The sequence below is a fragment of the Nicotiana sylvestris genome, chromosome 1 (assembly GCF_000393655.2).
Source record: "Nicotiana sylvestris chromosome 1, ASM39365v2, whole genome shotgun sequence".
NCBI classification, from domain to species: Eukaryota; Viridiplantae; Streptophyta; class Magnoliopsida; order Solanales; family Solanaceae; genus Nicotiana; species Nicotiana sylvestris.
The window spans coordinates 67910010-67926923 of NC_091057.1; the positions used below are offsets into that span (position 1 = coordinate 67910010).

General features: G+C 34.4%; 1 protein-coding gene across 2 annotated transcripts; it reads left to right on the top strand.

Moving 5' to 3' along the window:
- Positions 1-4928: 4928 nt before the first annotated feature.
- LOC104240696 (putative cyclin-T1-1) lies at positions 4929-11424 on the top strand. Of its 2 annotated transcripts, XM_009795573.2 has the most exons (7): positions 4929-5133; positions 5876-6509; positions 6693-6774; positions 6887-7021; positions 7132-7307; positions 10451-10596; positions 11136-11424. In XM_009795573.2, the coding sequence occupies exons 2-7, from the start codon at positions 5881-5883 to the stop codon at positions 11165-11167; spliced, it is 1200 nt and encodes a 399-aa protein (XP_009793875.1). In that variant the 5' UTR covers positions 4929-5133; positions 5876-5880; the 3' UTR covers positions 11168-11424. The 2 variants fall into 2 exon arrangements, with proteins under 2 accessions (XP_009793875.1, XP_009793877.1); XM_009795575.2 differs by lacking the exons at positions 10451-10596; positions 11136-11424 and adding an exon at positions 7632-8080.
- Positions 11425-16914: the final 5490 nt, after the last annotated feature.

Consider the following 16914-nt stretch of genomic DNA (forward strand, 5'->3'; position numbering starts at 1 on the left):
GCAGTGTGCATGTTTGGTTAGGAGCCCTGATGGCTCGGGTGAGTTTCGGGTAGGTTCCGGGGTGTTTTGGCTTAGGAAATCACTGCTGTTGCATCAGTTCTGGTGTAACCCCACCTGCGAGTCAAGCACCGCAGGTGCGAATAGTGGGCTGCATGTGCGGTCCAGCCTCTCGCAGATGCAGACAAGCTCCCGCAATAGCGGTTCCGCAGGAGCGTATCTCCCCTCGTAGATGCGACCCCAGCGGGCCTAATCATTTCCGCAGAAGCGGTATGTTTTCCGCACGTGCGAGTACGCAGGTGCGACCCAAGGACCGCATGTGCGAGAGTCGGGCAATGGAGTCTTTTAAAACAAAACTTCAGCGTTTTCTTTTTCAAAATTTCATAAAGATAGAAGGCCTAGGGCGATTTTCTCAAGAGATTTTCTTCCCAATTCATAAGTAAGTGTTCATTAACTGATTACTTTCAACTCTCTGATGTTTTTCATCAACTTTTATCTAATATCCTAGGGTTTAAATGGTAGAAAATTGGGGATTTGGGTAGAGTTAGGGCTTTTTGAATAATTGGAATTTAGACCTCGTTTTGGGGTCGGATTTCGAAACTAATTATATAATCGGGCTCGTGGGTGAATGGGTGATCGGGTTTTGATCCAAACCTCGTATTTTGACCAAGCGGAGTCGGGGTCAATTTTTGACTTTTTGGGGAAAATGATAGAAAACTTATAATTAAGCATTGGGTATGAATTCTTTAGCATTTATTGATGTTGTTAAATCAATTTGGACTAGATACGAGTTGTTTGGAGGCAAATTATAAAGGAAAAGCGGTGTTTGAGGCTTGAGTTGGCAGTGGAAGTTCGAGGTAAGTGTTTGGTCTAACCTTAGCTTGAGGGATTAGGAGTTGTGTCCTATTTTCTACGTGTCACTTGTTGAGTACGACGTATATGCATGGTGACGAGTATCTATACGTTGGTGTCAAGCATGACCGTGAGTCTTAACTTGAAATTGTTGTGTTCTTAACAAATACTGCGAATGCCTAAGTTGTGGATTCTCTGTATTATGCAAGGATTATGATTATTCTCGTGGAAATTACTTATGATTGAATATTGGTGCTAGTTGAGGAAGTTAGATGTTGGAATAAGTTTGGTTATAGCTAATTTTTCCTTGTCGGAACGTATTTACTTATATTGTCGATTCCCTTGCTGGGATAGTGTTGTTTCTTAACTGATCCCTTACCGGGACTCTCTTTGTTATTGGTGTTGAACTGTGTATGTGGATCGGGTTGCACGCCGCAACAATATTATATTTGGATCGGGTTACACGCCACAACAATATTATGTTTGGATCGGGTTGCACGCCGCAACAATAATATGATTGGATCGGGTTGTACGCCGCAACAGTGATAAATGATATAGATCGGGTTGCACGCCGCAACAGTGTTTTTATGATTTGGACCGGGTTGCGCGCCGCAATAATAGATAATAAAAGTGCTTATTGGTTGGTTACGAGTTCCTTATTCTTTTGCTGTGGATTCTAAATTGTTCTTTATGTTTTCTTTTAAATTACTGTTGGTAAATGATATTCCCCCGCAACATGTCCCCTCCCATCTTTACTCGTTTATTTCTTTTTTATTTTCCGCTGTATATTATATAACTATACAGGTTTATTTGGTAGTTTGGTCCTAGCCTCGTCATTACTTCGCCGGGGTTAGGCCAGGTACTTACCATCACATGGGGTCGGTTGTGCTGATACTACACTCTACACTGTGTGCAGATCACGGAGCGGCAGCTTTTGGACCATAGCTTTGGGTGGCTGCCTTCAGTCCAGTTAGAGATCCCGAGGTAGTCCCGCAGGCGTCCACAGGCCCCGACGTTCTCTTCTACCTTTATATTTTGTTTTCATTTACTTCAGAGACAGATTGTATCTTTCTTTCCAGACAATTGTTTGTAGTATTCGTAGACGGTCCGTGGTATTGTGACACCAGTTCCGGGTAGATATGTACTTGATATTGTCATACTTGTTTTTGGCTAAGTTATCAGATTTATGTCTTCTGTATGTATTTAATTATTGCTAATATTTCACTGTTGATCGTTTGTTAATTTAAACTGTTAAAAAGGGCTAAATAAAAGAGTTAGTGAATCTATAATACTCGGTTTGCCTAGCTTTCACGAGTAGGCGTTATCATGACTCCCGAGGGTGGGAAATTCGGATCGTGACATTGAAAACTTATTAAAGTACATAATCAATTGTGAAATAATACCCATTATTCTAGTGTTTGAATTTACACACAATTAATTTTGGCTCTTATCTTATTAAGCGTGTTATTGACAGATTTTCTTATTAAAAAATTTGAATGTTGCAGAGAATGATTGGTGAATTTTATTCTTTAAAGTATGTCATTTTCTCTAATTTAATATTGCAATTACTCAATTAAATGAATCGCATAAAAGCATGCTTTAACTACTAGAATAATGAAATAAATTAATGAAATAAAATTTTTAATATTTATGTTGCAAGGCAAGAGGAAGAGGTCTTCCTAATGATCTTTTATCAAAAAGTATGTATTTTTTCTCATAGAAATTTTCAGCTTCTCAATATATAACTAACAATTTAATTTAATTTATTTGTGTAATTAGTAGTTTTAAAAATCTATGCAACTTTTATTTTAATCTTAGATTTTTATTTTTATTAGTCTTGGACTTTCTTAATTAGATAAAACTTATATAACCTCCATTGGTAATATAAAATTAACTATACACTACATAGATTATTTGCTACAAATAAACTAAATTTATGAATTAAACCAAATGTACTTTATTGGCGATTTTCTTTCTCATAAAAAGAGGGTTAATATCTACATTTGTTATTAACTTGATAATTTTTTTAAATTTATTGATGTTTCTTAAATCCCGCGCGTAAATTTACTAGTGATACATTAATTTGGAATTCACAAGGAATACAAGATTGAAAAACGTGCTAGCCGATTTAAAATTTATCTTGGTTATAATTTGAATTCACTCGATTTTTTTTAAATCAAGAAAAATAAGAAATTTAGTGAAGACTTAAGAACATAATGCTGGGGCTTACCGAGACTAGTTTCTTGCTAAGCCATAACGTAAAAGGATAAGAAGTTCTACAAATAAGACAGCTACATACAACAATAATAACATCCCAGTATAATTCCACAAGAAGACAACTACATAAAAAGGAAAAAAAAAAGTAAAGAAAAACAACTTCATGCTGACTTTCAAACTCCTTTAGTTCAAATTCAAAATGCTCAGGTTAAAGTTGTTTTCAAGTGATTCTTTTTTTTTTTCCTGCGTAAGGAGACCAAAAAGATTTAAAAAAAGGAAATATGAACACATATTTACGAAAAATTTTATGGTATGCCTCACACAACTGTCATAACTGTATGAGACATCTTTTTATCTCACAAATTTGTGGACGTATATTTTGTACTTTTGAGTCCACAAAATTCTGGTTTAATAAAATTGTGAGACAAAAAAAAGGTCTCATACAACTAGAGTCAGTTATGTGAGGTACAAAATAATTTTTTTTTTCAAATCTATTGTATGAAAGACTCACATTTATATAATTATTATCACAATCATATATACTTAAGTAGCGTAAAATTTAAAACTTTCAATCTATTAAACATTTTTTTCTCTTCTTCTTTTATTTGGGCATAGTCTTATTGTTTACTACCGAAGGATAAAGAAAAGAAGAGTGCAGACCAATTAAGTTAGGTTAGATATTCTTACTTAAAGATTAGAAGATAATCAGAGTAGGAGTGCAAAATAGATTTTACCTAACTATTAGGTATTTATATAAAGATCAGAAGCTCTAGAGAAGATTTACCCTAATAATTCTTTTAATTTTCTTTCTTAAATAGAATGACAAATATCTATAAAATCTATCTATCTATCTATATCTATATTATTATAAAAACAGAAATAATTTATGCTAAATATTGAACAACTAAAATATCCTCGAAATATTGATCGACTTTTATGCCCTTAAATATTTGTATAATTTAAGGATCTAATTGTAAATTATTTAATGATGTAATTTTTTTCGATTTAAACTACACATACACCGGCCCTACAAAGTTGATCCTACTTGGATTAGAAAGACACGTCCATAATTTTCTCTTTTTTTATACGTAAGATGCTTATGTGCATATAATGAAATTGCATACATGGAGCTATAGCCTCTTTTTGTATTATGTGATTTGTTTTATTTAATTTTTTGTATTGTTTTATTGCTCTCTAACAAAAATTGAGCCATTATAGGTTGAAATAGGAAGAAAAAAAAAGCTAAATAAAAAGCTTAAAGTTTTGACTAAGCCAACCATAATTAAATTATTCATCTTCGAAGCCTAAAAACTTACATATAACTAATTATTTAGAATTCAAAGATCCTTAAATGCAGTAAAGTTTTATTATACCTTTGTAATTGATGGAGTTTTATACCTTAAAAAAATCATTCCCTTGAATAAGTAATAGATGATTTTTTCATGTACAAGAAATTTATTATATGTACGAGTCTTTTCAAAATTTATAGTAAAAACAACTAAAGAGACATACTCCTATATTTATTATTCTTTCTAAAACAAGCCGTATTCGACCAAGAACAAAGATAGAGAGGATACAAGCATGACGAACTATACTAAATATGTTCTGAATATTAATGCGATTATAAATATTACTATTTTTATACAAAATTTCTAGTAAAGAATAATAATACTAATAGACCCCGTAGCACGTGTATAAAAACTAATCAAAATAAAAGGATCAACTGCAAGCTTGTAGCTAAATTCAACTAACAAAACCTAACCAGGAAACAGGAAATAATACTTTTACAGGTCATCAAAATTATATACGGACCAAAAAAGTGATGAAAGACAAAAAAGAGTAGTTCGAGATAACACAAATCCATATTAACCGCTTTCCTTTCCAAATAAATTACACATATATTCTCTCTTCTCTCTCGTTTTCCATATTCACCAGATCGCCAAACCCTAATCTGAAGCAATCACCGATACCCTTTTCAATTTATTATCTCAAAATTGCTTCTGAAATTCGCCGATTCTTCCAATCGGATACCGAGTGTTTCCATCTCTTTTTCGTTGCTAAATTCGGGTAATTTTCTTTTTCTTTTTCTTAAAATATTTCATATCCTATATCTTACGATTTTTTAGGATTTATGTGATTCGTAGCTTTGATGAGGTTTTTTTCTTGCAAAATTGGTACTTGTTTAAATATTTTTGGTACTTGCGTGAAAATTATCGGTATTATTCAGAGTATTCAGGATTACTTGTTTGGATTAGTTGGTGGATGGTAATGTTTGTTTCAATTATTTATTTTCTTTTTGTTAAAACTAATTTTGATGTAGAGTGAAGTGTTATTTTTTCCCTCAAAATAAATTCAGATGATGGATCGTTGTCTAATGGGTCGATTTTGAAAATAAAAAAATACATTTATGTCATGTTTTTCAGTGTTATGAATGTTAAATTTGATGCAAATCTATTGTAGTTCTATTCGAGCCTGGTTCCAGATAGGATATAAAGATTCAGTAATCGTCATTTGCAGGGTGATGGACATGATTTCGGATCAGTTAATGGATTTTGGACTTAGTTTTTTGTTCTGTTTGGTTGTCCTTAAAAGCTATGTAATTCTTGCATGAAATTTTGTCTTCAAATATTTTGTATGCATTAGGCTTTTAGAGAATAGAGCTTCATGTTAGTTCATTGAGTGTACGAGATTGAATGTCTGTTTATATGTTAAGGGAGATTGATGCAATACCATGTTCTAGTGTTTCTGGAGCTTCATTTCATTTTGCTGAGTTTTAGTTTGTACTGATCTTTATTTTTTAATTGAACAGGGATTATGGCTCTTGCGCAGACTTACTATTCACAAGGTGGCCCTTTTCGTGGAGACTCTAGGTCGTTTTATGGTAGAAACCAGATTAGTGGAACACATTCCTCTGCATACAACCATTATGACACTGTTGTTAGTCATCTTTTTAGCTCTAATGGTTCCCATGACTTGAGTAGAAATTTTAGCGAGTATAGCTATGGTTATGATAATTTCGTAAAGCCTGAGGCTGAACCGTCTTTGAAGAGGAGGAAGTGTTCAGCTTCTGGTTGGGAAAGCAGTGACAGGTACTCCCAAGCAACCAATGCATGTAAAGATGTTCCTTCAAAGCAGCCAAACACATGCTATAATGTTCCTTTGAGGAATTCCAGAGCGTACGATGATGCATATTCAGCCTGTAACAACAATTCAGCCATTACTACTAGTACTTCTAGACCTCGTTCTGATGCAAGCGCACCCACGAGCTCTAAGCGCGACCGCTCATGGCTTGAGGATACTGAAACTGATAATATCTTTATGTCTAGGGAGCAAATAGATAAGTGCTCCCCATCCAGGAAAGATGGTATTGATGCAATGCATGAAGCACATTTGCGATACTCGTATTGTGCTTTCCTCCAGAACCTCGGAATTCGCCTGGGCCTGTAAGCTCCTTTTGGGATTTAATAAATTGTATCTTACTCATTTTTTCATTTTAGTTCAAACAGCCTCTGAAGCTTTTGGGGCTTGCCTCTCCTAGTTTTTTCAGGAGGATTGCCTGCATAGGTTGCTTGATCTTACGAATTTGTTATCTGATGGAACTAATAATTATTTGTACCTTCTTGCAGGCCACAGACCACTATTGGAACTGCCATGGTTCTATGTCACCGCTTCTTTGTGAGGCGATCACACGCATGTCATGACAGATTTGTGAGTTCGTTGTTTTATGTACTAAAATTTGCTATATTTTTGCTCCTCTAATTTTTCCGCTTCATCATGTCCTATGCCTGGCTAATTATTAGTATTTTAATGCTATTTGCAGTTGGTTGCTACTGCTGCTCTCTTTCTTGCGGCGAAGTCAGAAGAGACTGCACGGCCTCTCAACAATGTTTTGAGGGCCTCATGTGAAATTTTCCACAAGCAGGATCTTGCAGTTTTATCATATTTACTACCTGTGGTTAGCACTTCTGCTTTGTCTTTGTGCATCATTGATCATCGTAATATCCTTCGATTGGAAAATTGTGAATTTTTTAACATACTTCTAATGCATATGGTGCTCTTTGGCAGAACTGGTTTGAGCAGTACCGTGAACGTGTTATTGAAGCTGAGCAGATGATACTGACCACTTTAAATTTTGAACTGAACGTGCAACATCCATATGAACCTCTTACATCCACCCTTGAAAAATTAGGGCTTTCTGAAACAGTATTGGTGAATCTAGCACTGCATCTTGTCAGTGAAGGGTAAGTTGATCAATCTCCATTATGATTGATAATGTGGTTCTGAAATCACAGTTGATTTTTGTTGGAACCTTTTGTTTTATTTTGGCATTATAGTTTCTTTGCTAGAGGCTGTAGATTCCCCTAATAATACTAAATTGTTGATCAACAGGGATTCAAAGTTTCATGGTTATCTGGATGATAAGATTTCGTCTTACTTCTGACTCCTTTTAGATTTACAACTGCTTGTAACTTGTGTAAATATGGTTTTTGCTCTCCCTTGACTGCTCTAGCTACTACCCATTCTGGCTTGTGATATTGATCTTTTGGATTGCCATATAATTGCAGGGTCTATAGAAGGATTAGCTTGATCGTCTGTATGATATTTGCTGGCGGTTGATATGCTGTGCATCAAATGTTTTGTTTTACCGTCTGAAGTTAAAACTAGCCATTTCTTGTGGATGCTTTTCCATGCTGACATCTTAATAGTATGGCCATTGACCATAGAAGAATGTCAAAGATGCTCGAGAAGTTTGCCATGATACTTTATGTTTTTCATGCTCAAATGGAACAACTCCATGTGGAGTCCTCATGCACTTTGTCTCTTCATGTAGCCTATTCCTCAGGTGTCCATGTAGGATACCAATTATTCGGACAGAGAATTCTATAATTGTTGGTAGTGTGTTCTTGACTGCCTAGTGGTGGGGCATGGGTAGTCTGGTTTTTGGAACTGGTGAATACAGATTTTACAAGTTCTCAACTTCTCATCTTGCTGGAGCAAAGAATTATTCCTAAAATATGATATAAAACAGATTAACATCTTGAAGGATTAGTAATCTTTGTGGTAGGACAGGTCTGCGTAGACTATCGTTTTCTGTGTGATAAGTTGGAAAGATTATCATGCCTATGTAATTAGTGGTTCTTGTACAATTTCTTGTTTATACCTCGACGGCATTGTAATTGTCCTACCTCTATTACTAAAGGATCCATTTGGTTCCCAGACTCCAATTGGTGCTCTCTCTCTCTCTAGAATAACCATAACGTTCCTACTTTTCTTCTCACCATCTTGATCTTCTCTCTTTCGCTACAGACACATACTGAATCCGGTTTTTCTAGTTATGCGGCTTGTTATGCACATGTGCATTCCATAGGCACACTTGTAGCAGAATAAGTTACTGGCAGGATAGTTCATCGTCCAATTAACAGATAAATAAGCAACTGTCACCTGCATTTGTGTAGACCCTGCTCTATTCCTTGCAAATAGCATCAATTGAATGATGGTGGAGGCTTGATTTCTGTATTTTTTCCTGGTTCTGTTATTTTTGATTTCTTAAAAGTGATCTGATGATTCATATTTTCCATTTGGACACGTAACCGACTCAGAGGTACAAGCTGTCATTGCCTGGATGCTGTATGGCTAGCGCCCAAAAACAGTTCATTTAAGTGGCAATGATTCCTACTGGGAAATCAAGTAGTGGTGTTAAATGTTAGTGTTTTACTTCTGGTTATGTGATGGAACTCTATATTGAAAGTCCTACTGCAATCACTAGCACCAACAAGATGGGCTGGCAAAGTTGATGACACCAAGTAGTTTTTGGGTTAATGAAATGACGTGTTTCTGTGGTTTTTGCTTTTTCCCCAGCTACTTGATAACTTCAACTCATTGTCCTAAGTTTTATTTATGTATATACCCACACACATATTTTACGTATAACACACACACATATATGCATATATAGTCAAAACGTCATTATATTTGTTACTTATAAGAAGTACAGAGGTCATTATATTACTTAAAAAGTATAACACTCACATAAATGCTTGTTCTTTCTTAGACCAAGTTCATTGTTCGGAGCATTGACCTTCTCCTAAGTGTCTCGTGGCAAGCACTTGTAATGCAGAGAGCATTGCTATGCTGAGGTGGAGCTGTAATGTATAAAATTTACTCATTATGGTTTGTTATCTATGTACCTATATATTACTTTTTGAAGTTTGAGGACCACAGTGGCTTGAAATCTTTTTTATGCTTATCAAACTTTGTACTAGAAAATTTGTTCACTTTATAAAGTCAAATTTGAAGCTCTTTCAAAACTAATAATTTCAGAGACAACATACACGCACAATATATATATATATATATACACACACACACACAGAAGAGGCGTAATTTCTGAAAGTTATAGGATGACTTCTCTTTTTTTTTATTGATACTCTTTTGGAACTCATTATGAATTAAAGGGCTGTAACATTCAAGTGTTACTTCAAATGAGAAATGGTTTCTCTGTGCCCTCTTTTTTCTCCTTTTGGCTCGCTAAGTGGATTGGGCAGCATACTTTCGGAGATTGTGGGATGCCTGACTGACAGAGACCGTAGTTGGGGAAAATGCCTACATATTGTTGGATAGTGTAGTTGTAGAGGGCACTGATTTTCCAAATGTTAGTGTCTTCCCAACATCTAACAGAGGTTAGCTAATTTTTGGGTGTCCTGTTTATGTTTTTAGCAATAACTTTCTGGCAGAAAGGGTGACACCTGTTTACTGTGTCATTCTGTTAGCTCCTTCATGGTAGATATGAGCAAATAAGTTTCTGCTCAAATATACTACAGTATGAGTGAAACTTAGAGTGAGGATCAAAGCTGGCAAGTTCACAAGTTCTATTGTCTTTCCTCTGGGTATGGTAGTGAAAAATAGTGCAACAGTTGTTGCTTGTGTCTGTCTTGTTTTGGTATATGAGGTACATATATTTTTTGGGGTCATACTGCAGCAGCGGAGCCGGAAGTAGGAGTTGGTGCTATCTAGATGGGTACAACATGTTTATTATATATTTCATTCTCTCAACATTGTGCAGAAGATTCTTGGATTTTTCCAACTCGGTTGCTGCTTGCTTAGTTGGTAAGAGAAAGTTGCCTCGGCTTGCTCTTTTGGCTTTTCCACATGACTCAAAACAATTGTTTAATGAATTTTTTAAATGTGTTAGACTTGTATTCTGTTCACTGTTTGGCCAATGTACTTTCTGAAAATTTATGGATCTCATGCTGTTCTGCAAATGTAGCTTACAAAGGACATGTGTTGCTGCGGATGGTTTGTTTGCCTATCTATATAGTTTTTGGGGAAGTTGATTTTGTGTAGCATTAGTCATCTCCTATTCTTAGTAGATTTCCTTTTGCAGGCTCCGAAGTTCACTCTGGCTTCAGTTCAAGCCTTACCAGATAGCTGCCGGGGCTGCATATCTAGCATCAAAATTTCTGAACATGGATTTGGCTTCACATCATTCTATCTGGAAAGAGTTTCAAACACCCCCGAATGTGCTTAGAGGTACACATTTATATCCCCAACATAAAGTAATAGCTAATTATTGGCTGCAATACTTTGGCAAAAGATTTGATCCTGATTTATTGAGAGCGAGTTTCCTTTTCCGCATCGTAGTAAGAACTATTTGGATTGTAGTTTCTCCAATTCTGACTTTTCTATAGACATTTTTTAATTTGGGGGGGGGGGGGGAGATTTTAAACTAAGCTCAAGTTCATGATGATCAGACCAGGCTCTGATCCGTATGGCTTGCACTATTTTGTCCCTCCATCTTTACTATATAGGTGGTATGATTCAATTGAACTGAACTATCATGTCTAACTAAATAATGAATTGGGCCAGATTTAATTTCATCTACTTCTTGTGGCTCCTCAAACAGAAAAATAGGTTTGACTTTAGATAATTGCCAATTTTTTTTTTTTATTATTGGCAATTGGTTTTCAATCCCCCGAGTCTATATTTTAGGAATTTGCATTTTAATTACTGAATTTCACTTTAAATGTGCTTGTTTGTGCAATTCACCTTATACATGCTTTTTGCTGCAGATGTTGCACAACAATTGATGGAGCTCTTTTAGGAGACATGAGAGACGACAGTTAACATCAGCAACATTAAAAGTCCATATCAACAATTTTTTGGGTCTTCACTTGGTAGATGTATTTGTAGATTCTACCACCATGCATAGGCTTAAAGATCAGTATATAGATTTCACTGTGGAATTTCTTAGTTTGAAATTATCTGTGGAGTGCTTGTCGTCTATACCTTATAGTAAAGAACTTCATTCTCCGTGTAAATTGCTTTTTCCTCACTGCAAAAGTGTCCATTGATTATTGAGATCGTTCTCTTTTACCTCAGCCTTTTATGCTTATTCCTAGTTCATAACAAAGAGAACAATTTACTTTACTTATTATTACTTATTTTTTTACTTATTAGAAGGGGGAACACAGGCACCCCTCCGTCAACATGCCTGCCTGGCAAAAGGGTATTTTTGAAATTACAACCTTTTTCAGACTGCATACGTTATTTTCATTGGTTCATATAGGGTGTTATTGTAGTTATTTTGTTTTTCTTTTACTGTACAGACATCTGAACTTTCATTCATATCTCATTCTGAATTTGCTTTTTATAGTGGACACGTGGTCACACTGAGATAACTATCTTCTCTGAGATAACTATCTTCTCTCTGGCTTATGTTGTCTATTATAGTTACAAACAAATAAAAAGTAATGATGGCAAGTACTCTTTAAAAATCAAACTTCAAATATTATCATTACTATTATTACACCAATGTGTACTCTCTCCATTTCTAACTAACTAATAATTTTTCTACCTGCCTACTCTAATGTAATAAATACTAATGAATTTATATGTGAAATAAATGATATGCTGGCAACTCATTTTTTACAAATTTACTAATCTTATGTGGAGAATTCACAAATTGTTTAGTAGTTATTATTTTAATTAGTAACGTTGAATCATAAATGCAGAAAAAATCTATAATAAATTAAGAAAGCTAAACTTATAGATAGAAATTTCAAGGGAAACTCATAAATTGCTTGACCAATTAAAACTAAAACGATTTAAAATTAAATTATACATAAATACCGCACTATGTAAAGTTATACAACTACTGCTCATAGAATTTTAAGAAGTGTAATCTTATGAGTCGTTTCACATAGTTATATGGAAATTATACTGCATGAATTACAATATGGGGATAAAAAAAGAACAAGATTATTTAGTGAATATATTTTTATTAGTAGATGTCATCATTATTAGACTAAAAATAAAATATCATCATATATTTCAAACGCGTATTTGCTTTTATACTAGATAAATTTGAATAAACTCTTAACTCAAATTTTAACTTTGTTTTTTAAGACTTTAAAAAAAACTTTGGAGAGGATAAATATATCATTTTGTTATCATATCATGTGATTAGCAATATCAAAATACAAACTTCGACTACGTCGCAATATAAGGTTATCCCAAGGATAACATAAGGAACACAAGGGCGTCCTGCTTGAATTTTTTAGTTCAGGCGCTACATTTGTAGTCAATTGAAAATTATATTACTTTCTTTGGCCATGTGAGCAATTAAACTTCGTTTATATTTTTAAGTTTAATTAATGAGCTAACAGCTTTTAACTATTTTTTTTAATACTTAAATATGTACTGTCAAAATATCCAAAAGACAAAGTAGCTACTATGAAGTTCACCGTATGTTTTGAAAATGAAAAACTAAAAAATGCTTGTCTATTATTCATTTCCTTCAGTCTCATATGGTTAGAGGATGAATTGTTAAAGTCAACAACGAAATGCACATATCCATTTGTTTTCTCATAAATAGAATTTTATAAATCTCAAAATGAAGATACAAAGGACCACTTAGTTAAAAAAAATTATATTATAAATAATTTTCTTAATTATATATGTTGAAATATTAAATGATACTTTTTGAACGAGAATATGATGACCATTTTAAATAACAACATATAAGTTAGGCAAAAAATTTACTTATGCTAATTAATGAACTCGATCATGAAGCAAGTTACTTTTACAATTTGATTTTTACGTCATAGTAGGGACCAACAGAATTATGATACTCTTTCCTTTTAAATGATTTCAAGTAATATAAGATTAACTCTAGGATCCTTTCAAGATAGACTTTAATAGAAGTTTTTTTCATAACAAAAAAAAATTATACTCGAGTATTTAGCATACTTGGAGGCAAAGTTAGAATGTGAAGTTTACAGTTATGGATTCTAATCTTTTTAATTTACTGTCTAAACTAATATTTTGTACATATCCAAATACATGACTTAAATCAAAATTATATGATTTGATCAAATCCATAGTTAATACTTTAGCTCTACTCCTAAACATACTGTTATTGGGCCCGTGCGCAGCACGAGCTATCCTTACTAGTATTATAGATGTATGACGAGTCTGACAAGGGTAGCATTTGCTTGAGTTTTTGCAAAACCTTTTTTTGAGGTTTCCATGTTAGTTTGGTGGAAATCTTTTCCAGAACGTGCAATTAATTCGAAAAGCATTTCTGAGCAACAATTAGTTTTTGGCCAAGCTTTTAAAAACTGTTTCTAAGTGTATTTTTCTTAAAAGTGATTTTCGAAAAAGTGCTTTTGGAGTAAAGATACTTTTTTCTGTTTTTTCAAAATTACTTTTTGTTTTTCCTCAAAAACACTTTTTTTTCCTACCAAAAGGTTGGCCAAACACTTCAACTTTGAAAAAAAATATTTTTTTTGAACAAAAAGTGCTTCTAGGATTGAAGAAGTTTGGACAAACAGACTATTTATAAGAGAAACTTTCAGAAACCACTATGTTTTAGTGGTTATTAGCTAGTTGTAGCTACCATTTATTATATTACTTCCTATAGCTATGTTTTCAATTTTTTTAGAGTGTATTCGATGTATTTAAGCTATTATATTCATGAATACAGTAGCATTTCTAGGCGTGAAACAGGGGATTACAGCTAGACAGATTATTGTATTCAACTGTATTCACGATATGTATTTGTGAATACAGTAACGTAAATAGCACAATTCATGGTCTATTTAGTTGTTTTTAAACGAAAAGTGAATCAATTAACATAATAGACTCCTAATATAACTCAATAAACTCAATTATAACACACAAAATTTGTATTTTCAGTTATAAAAAAGATTCTCAACCGAAAAATACCCCCAAAACATAGCAATCTTCAGAGAAAATATGCTGAATATTTTTCCAGCCGATAAATACAACAAAAATAAAGCAATTTGAATACATATATACATCTGAATACATAAATTATATTAATTAAAAAAAAGTATGAATACATTCATGGAATACAACGAGACAGTGAATACAATGAAATACATGGAATACAGCGAGATACATTGAAATACAATAAAAAAAGACAATGAATATAATGAAATACATGAAAATACAGCGAGATACATTGAAATATATTAACAGAAAATTCAAGTTGCTCAGCCCCAAACTCCATCGTCTTTGTTTAAGAACAACCCTAATGTCGGCTCGTCGAGAGAGCCGCGATTATGACTCGAAACGCCATTGTTCCTATTACCATAATACCCTCATGTGCACTTCAAAAAACCTATTCTTTACAATTGAATTTGAATGACGCTCGTGGATTGGGACGGAAAACCCCAGATTGGGCAGAACCCTAAAACGGCGAAGAGAAGTGGAAGACAGAGATTTATATAGAGTTTTGTTTCTAAATTCCAGATTGGTAATATAATCTGAAGAGAATAGGAAGATGCAGAACCCTAGAACCCTCACGTTTCGATTTGAGCAGCAACAATTTTCTGGCATTACAATGTTTTCCTCAATTTTTCTCTCTCATTCCCGTTTCGATCTGTATTTGAGAAAATTGTGGTTGTATTCATGGAGAAAGACTGGAGTTGAGAGAGGGATAGTGGAGAAAAATCTGAAAGAATGAGAGAGAAAAATAATACAATGCATATTTTATGGCTTAAGAGTAGAAGGTGACCATAAATAAATATTTGGCTATAAAAATCAAAAGGTAGCTATGGAATATAATTTTTTAAAATGGTATTTATTTAAAATAAATAAGGTATCATCCTTTGATATAGGAGATAAAAATTCCTAATTACCATCTTTGGACCGAGGAGCTCTAAAATGTATATTTTACGCATATGTTTCCACTAATCCCCATTTTCTGCGAATACAATGTCCTTTTGATTGTAAAACTATATAATCAGATGGCATAAGTTTTGGCTAATTAATTCAAAAAACACTTCTGAGCAACAATTAGTGTATAACCAAGTGTATACGGTAGAAATCGGGGCTACCCGATTTCATTCTTTGGTCGGGGTAGGAATGTCACGTCAAAGAGCTAGGACGTCGAGTCCGGACCGAGGTCGATATCAGTTGTGGCTAGAAGAGACAGACTTCGAGTGACATCGGTATAGTTTGATAAGGGAAAAGGCGAGATATCCGCGATTGGTCGAGGATCATGGCGTGAATCTCGGAACGGATCAATCTGCGGCGGTTAATCAGATGTTAATATGGTTTCCTACTATAATTAGAAGTGTACCTTATTTAGGACTCCTCTATTATATAAAGAGGGATCCCATTCATTTGTAAGGATCATTATTGTTCATTAACAAGAATATATACACTTGTTACTTTCGTGCTATTTCACTTATTTTTCATCAGAGTTGCTTTATCATTTACTATTCTTATTATCCCACCTCGAGACTACCCTAAGTCGAGGTCGAGACTTGGCTAGCATACTGGTTTGATTTATTTTATTCTCTAATTTATTCATTTATTTTCTTGCTTATCAATTGGTATTGGACGAAATCACATATCATTAAACCACAATATAAGTTTAAGTGTTATCTGAATTTGAGGGTAAACAGTTTGGCGCCCACCATGGGGCTAAGAATAATAGTGATTGTTCGGTGCTTATTCTGATAACACACATTATTTTACGCTTGTTCTTGTCAAGTATCTTTGCTTTCAGGTTAAAACATGTCAAACTCACAAAACGCACCCACATATGGTGAAGATGGTCTAGGGTTTCACGGGGAAAATGACAATGTAATTGCTCCAGGAGCCGAGGTGCCACAGGCTAATCTCGGGGAAGCACCGGTTGCCAATCCAGTCGATGTTAGTTCACAGGTTGCTTTAAATGCAGACCTAGGCGCGGACCCCAAAGGGAGTGTACGCAGAGAAGGCCAATCTGGTGGCCAAGGTACACAGGGTAGAGGAGACAGAGGAGTTAGTCTCCAGGTGATATTCGAGATGCTACAGGCTCAACAGGTCACTATCGCTCAGTTACAAAATCAACATAGAACTCCGAGTGGGGTCGAGCTAGAAATCACTCACCGTATAGAGCCAGTTCCAGAAAGGTCGAATGGTAATGAATCGGGGATTGATCCTGCAATAATGAATAGACTCAAGGAGCTCACCAAAAGAATTAAGTCAGTAGAGAAGAAAATCGAAGCTAATGATAAAAAAGTGGAAACATAAAATTCCCGAGTTGATTAGATACCAGGGGCACCACCAATCTTGAAATGGATGGATTCGAAGAAATTTGTACAAAAGCCTGATGGGTTTTCAATGCCTTTGCCTTATGCTTCTTATGATTTGATGATCTAACAAATTTATTGTTAAGAACCAGATAGAGAACCTGACTCACTTGGTATACATTTTAAATAAACAAAGTCCAGTCTGATCTCCAGCAAATGAACTACTACAAAGAGGAACACAACAGGGACTTGATCCCTTGGTGTTCTCTGACAGAAGTACAAGTCAACAACAGCTGGAACG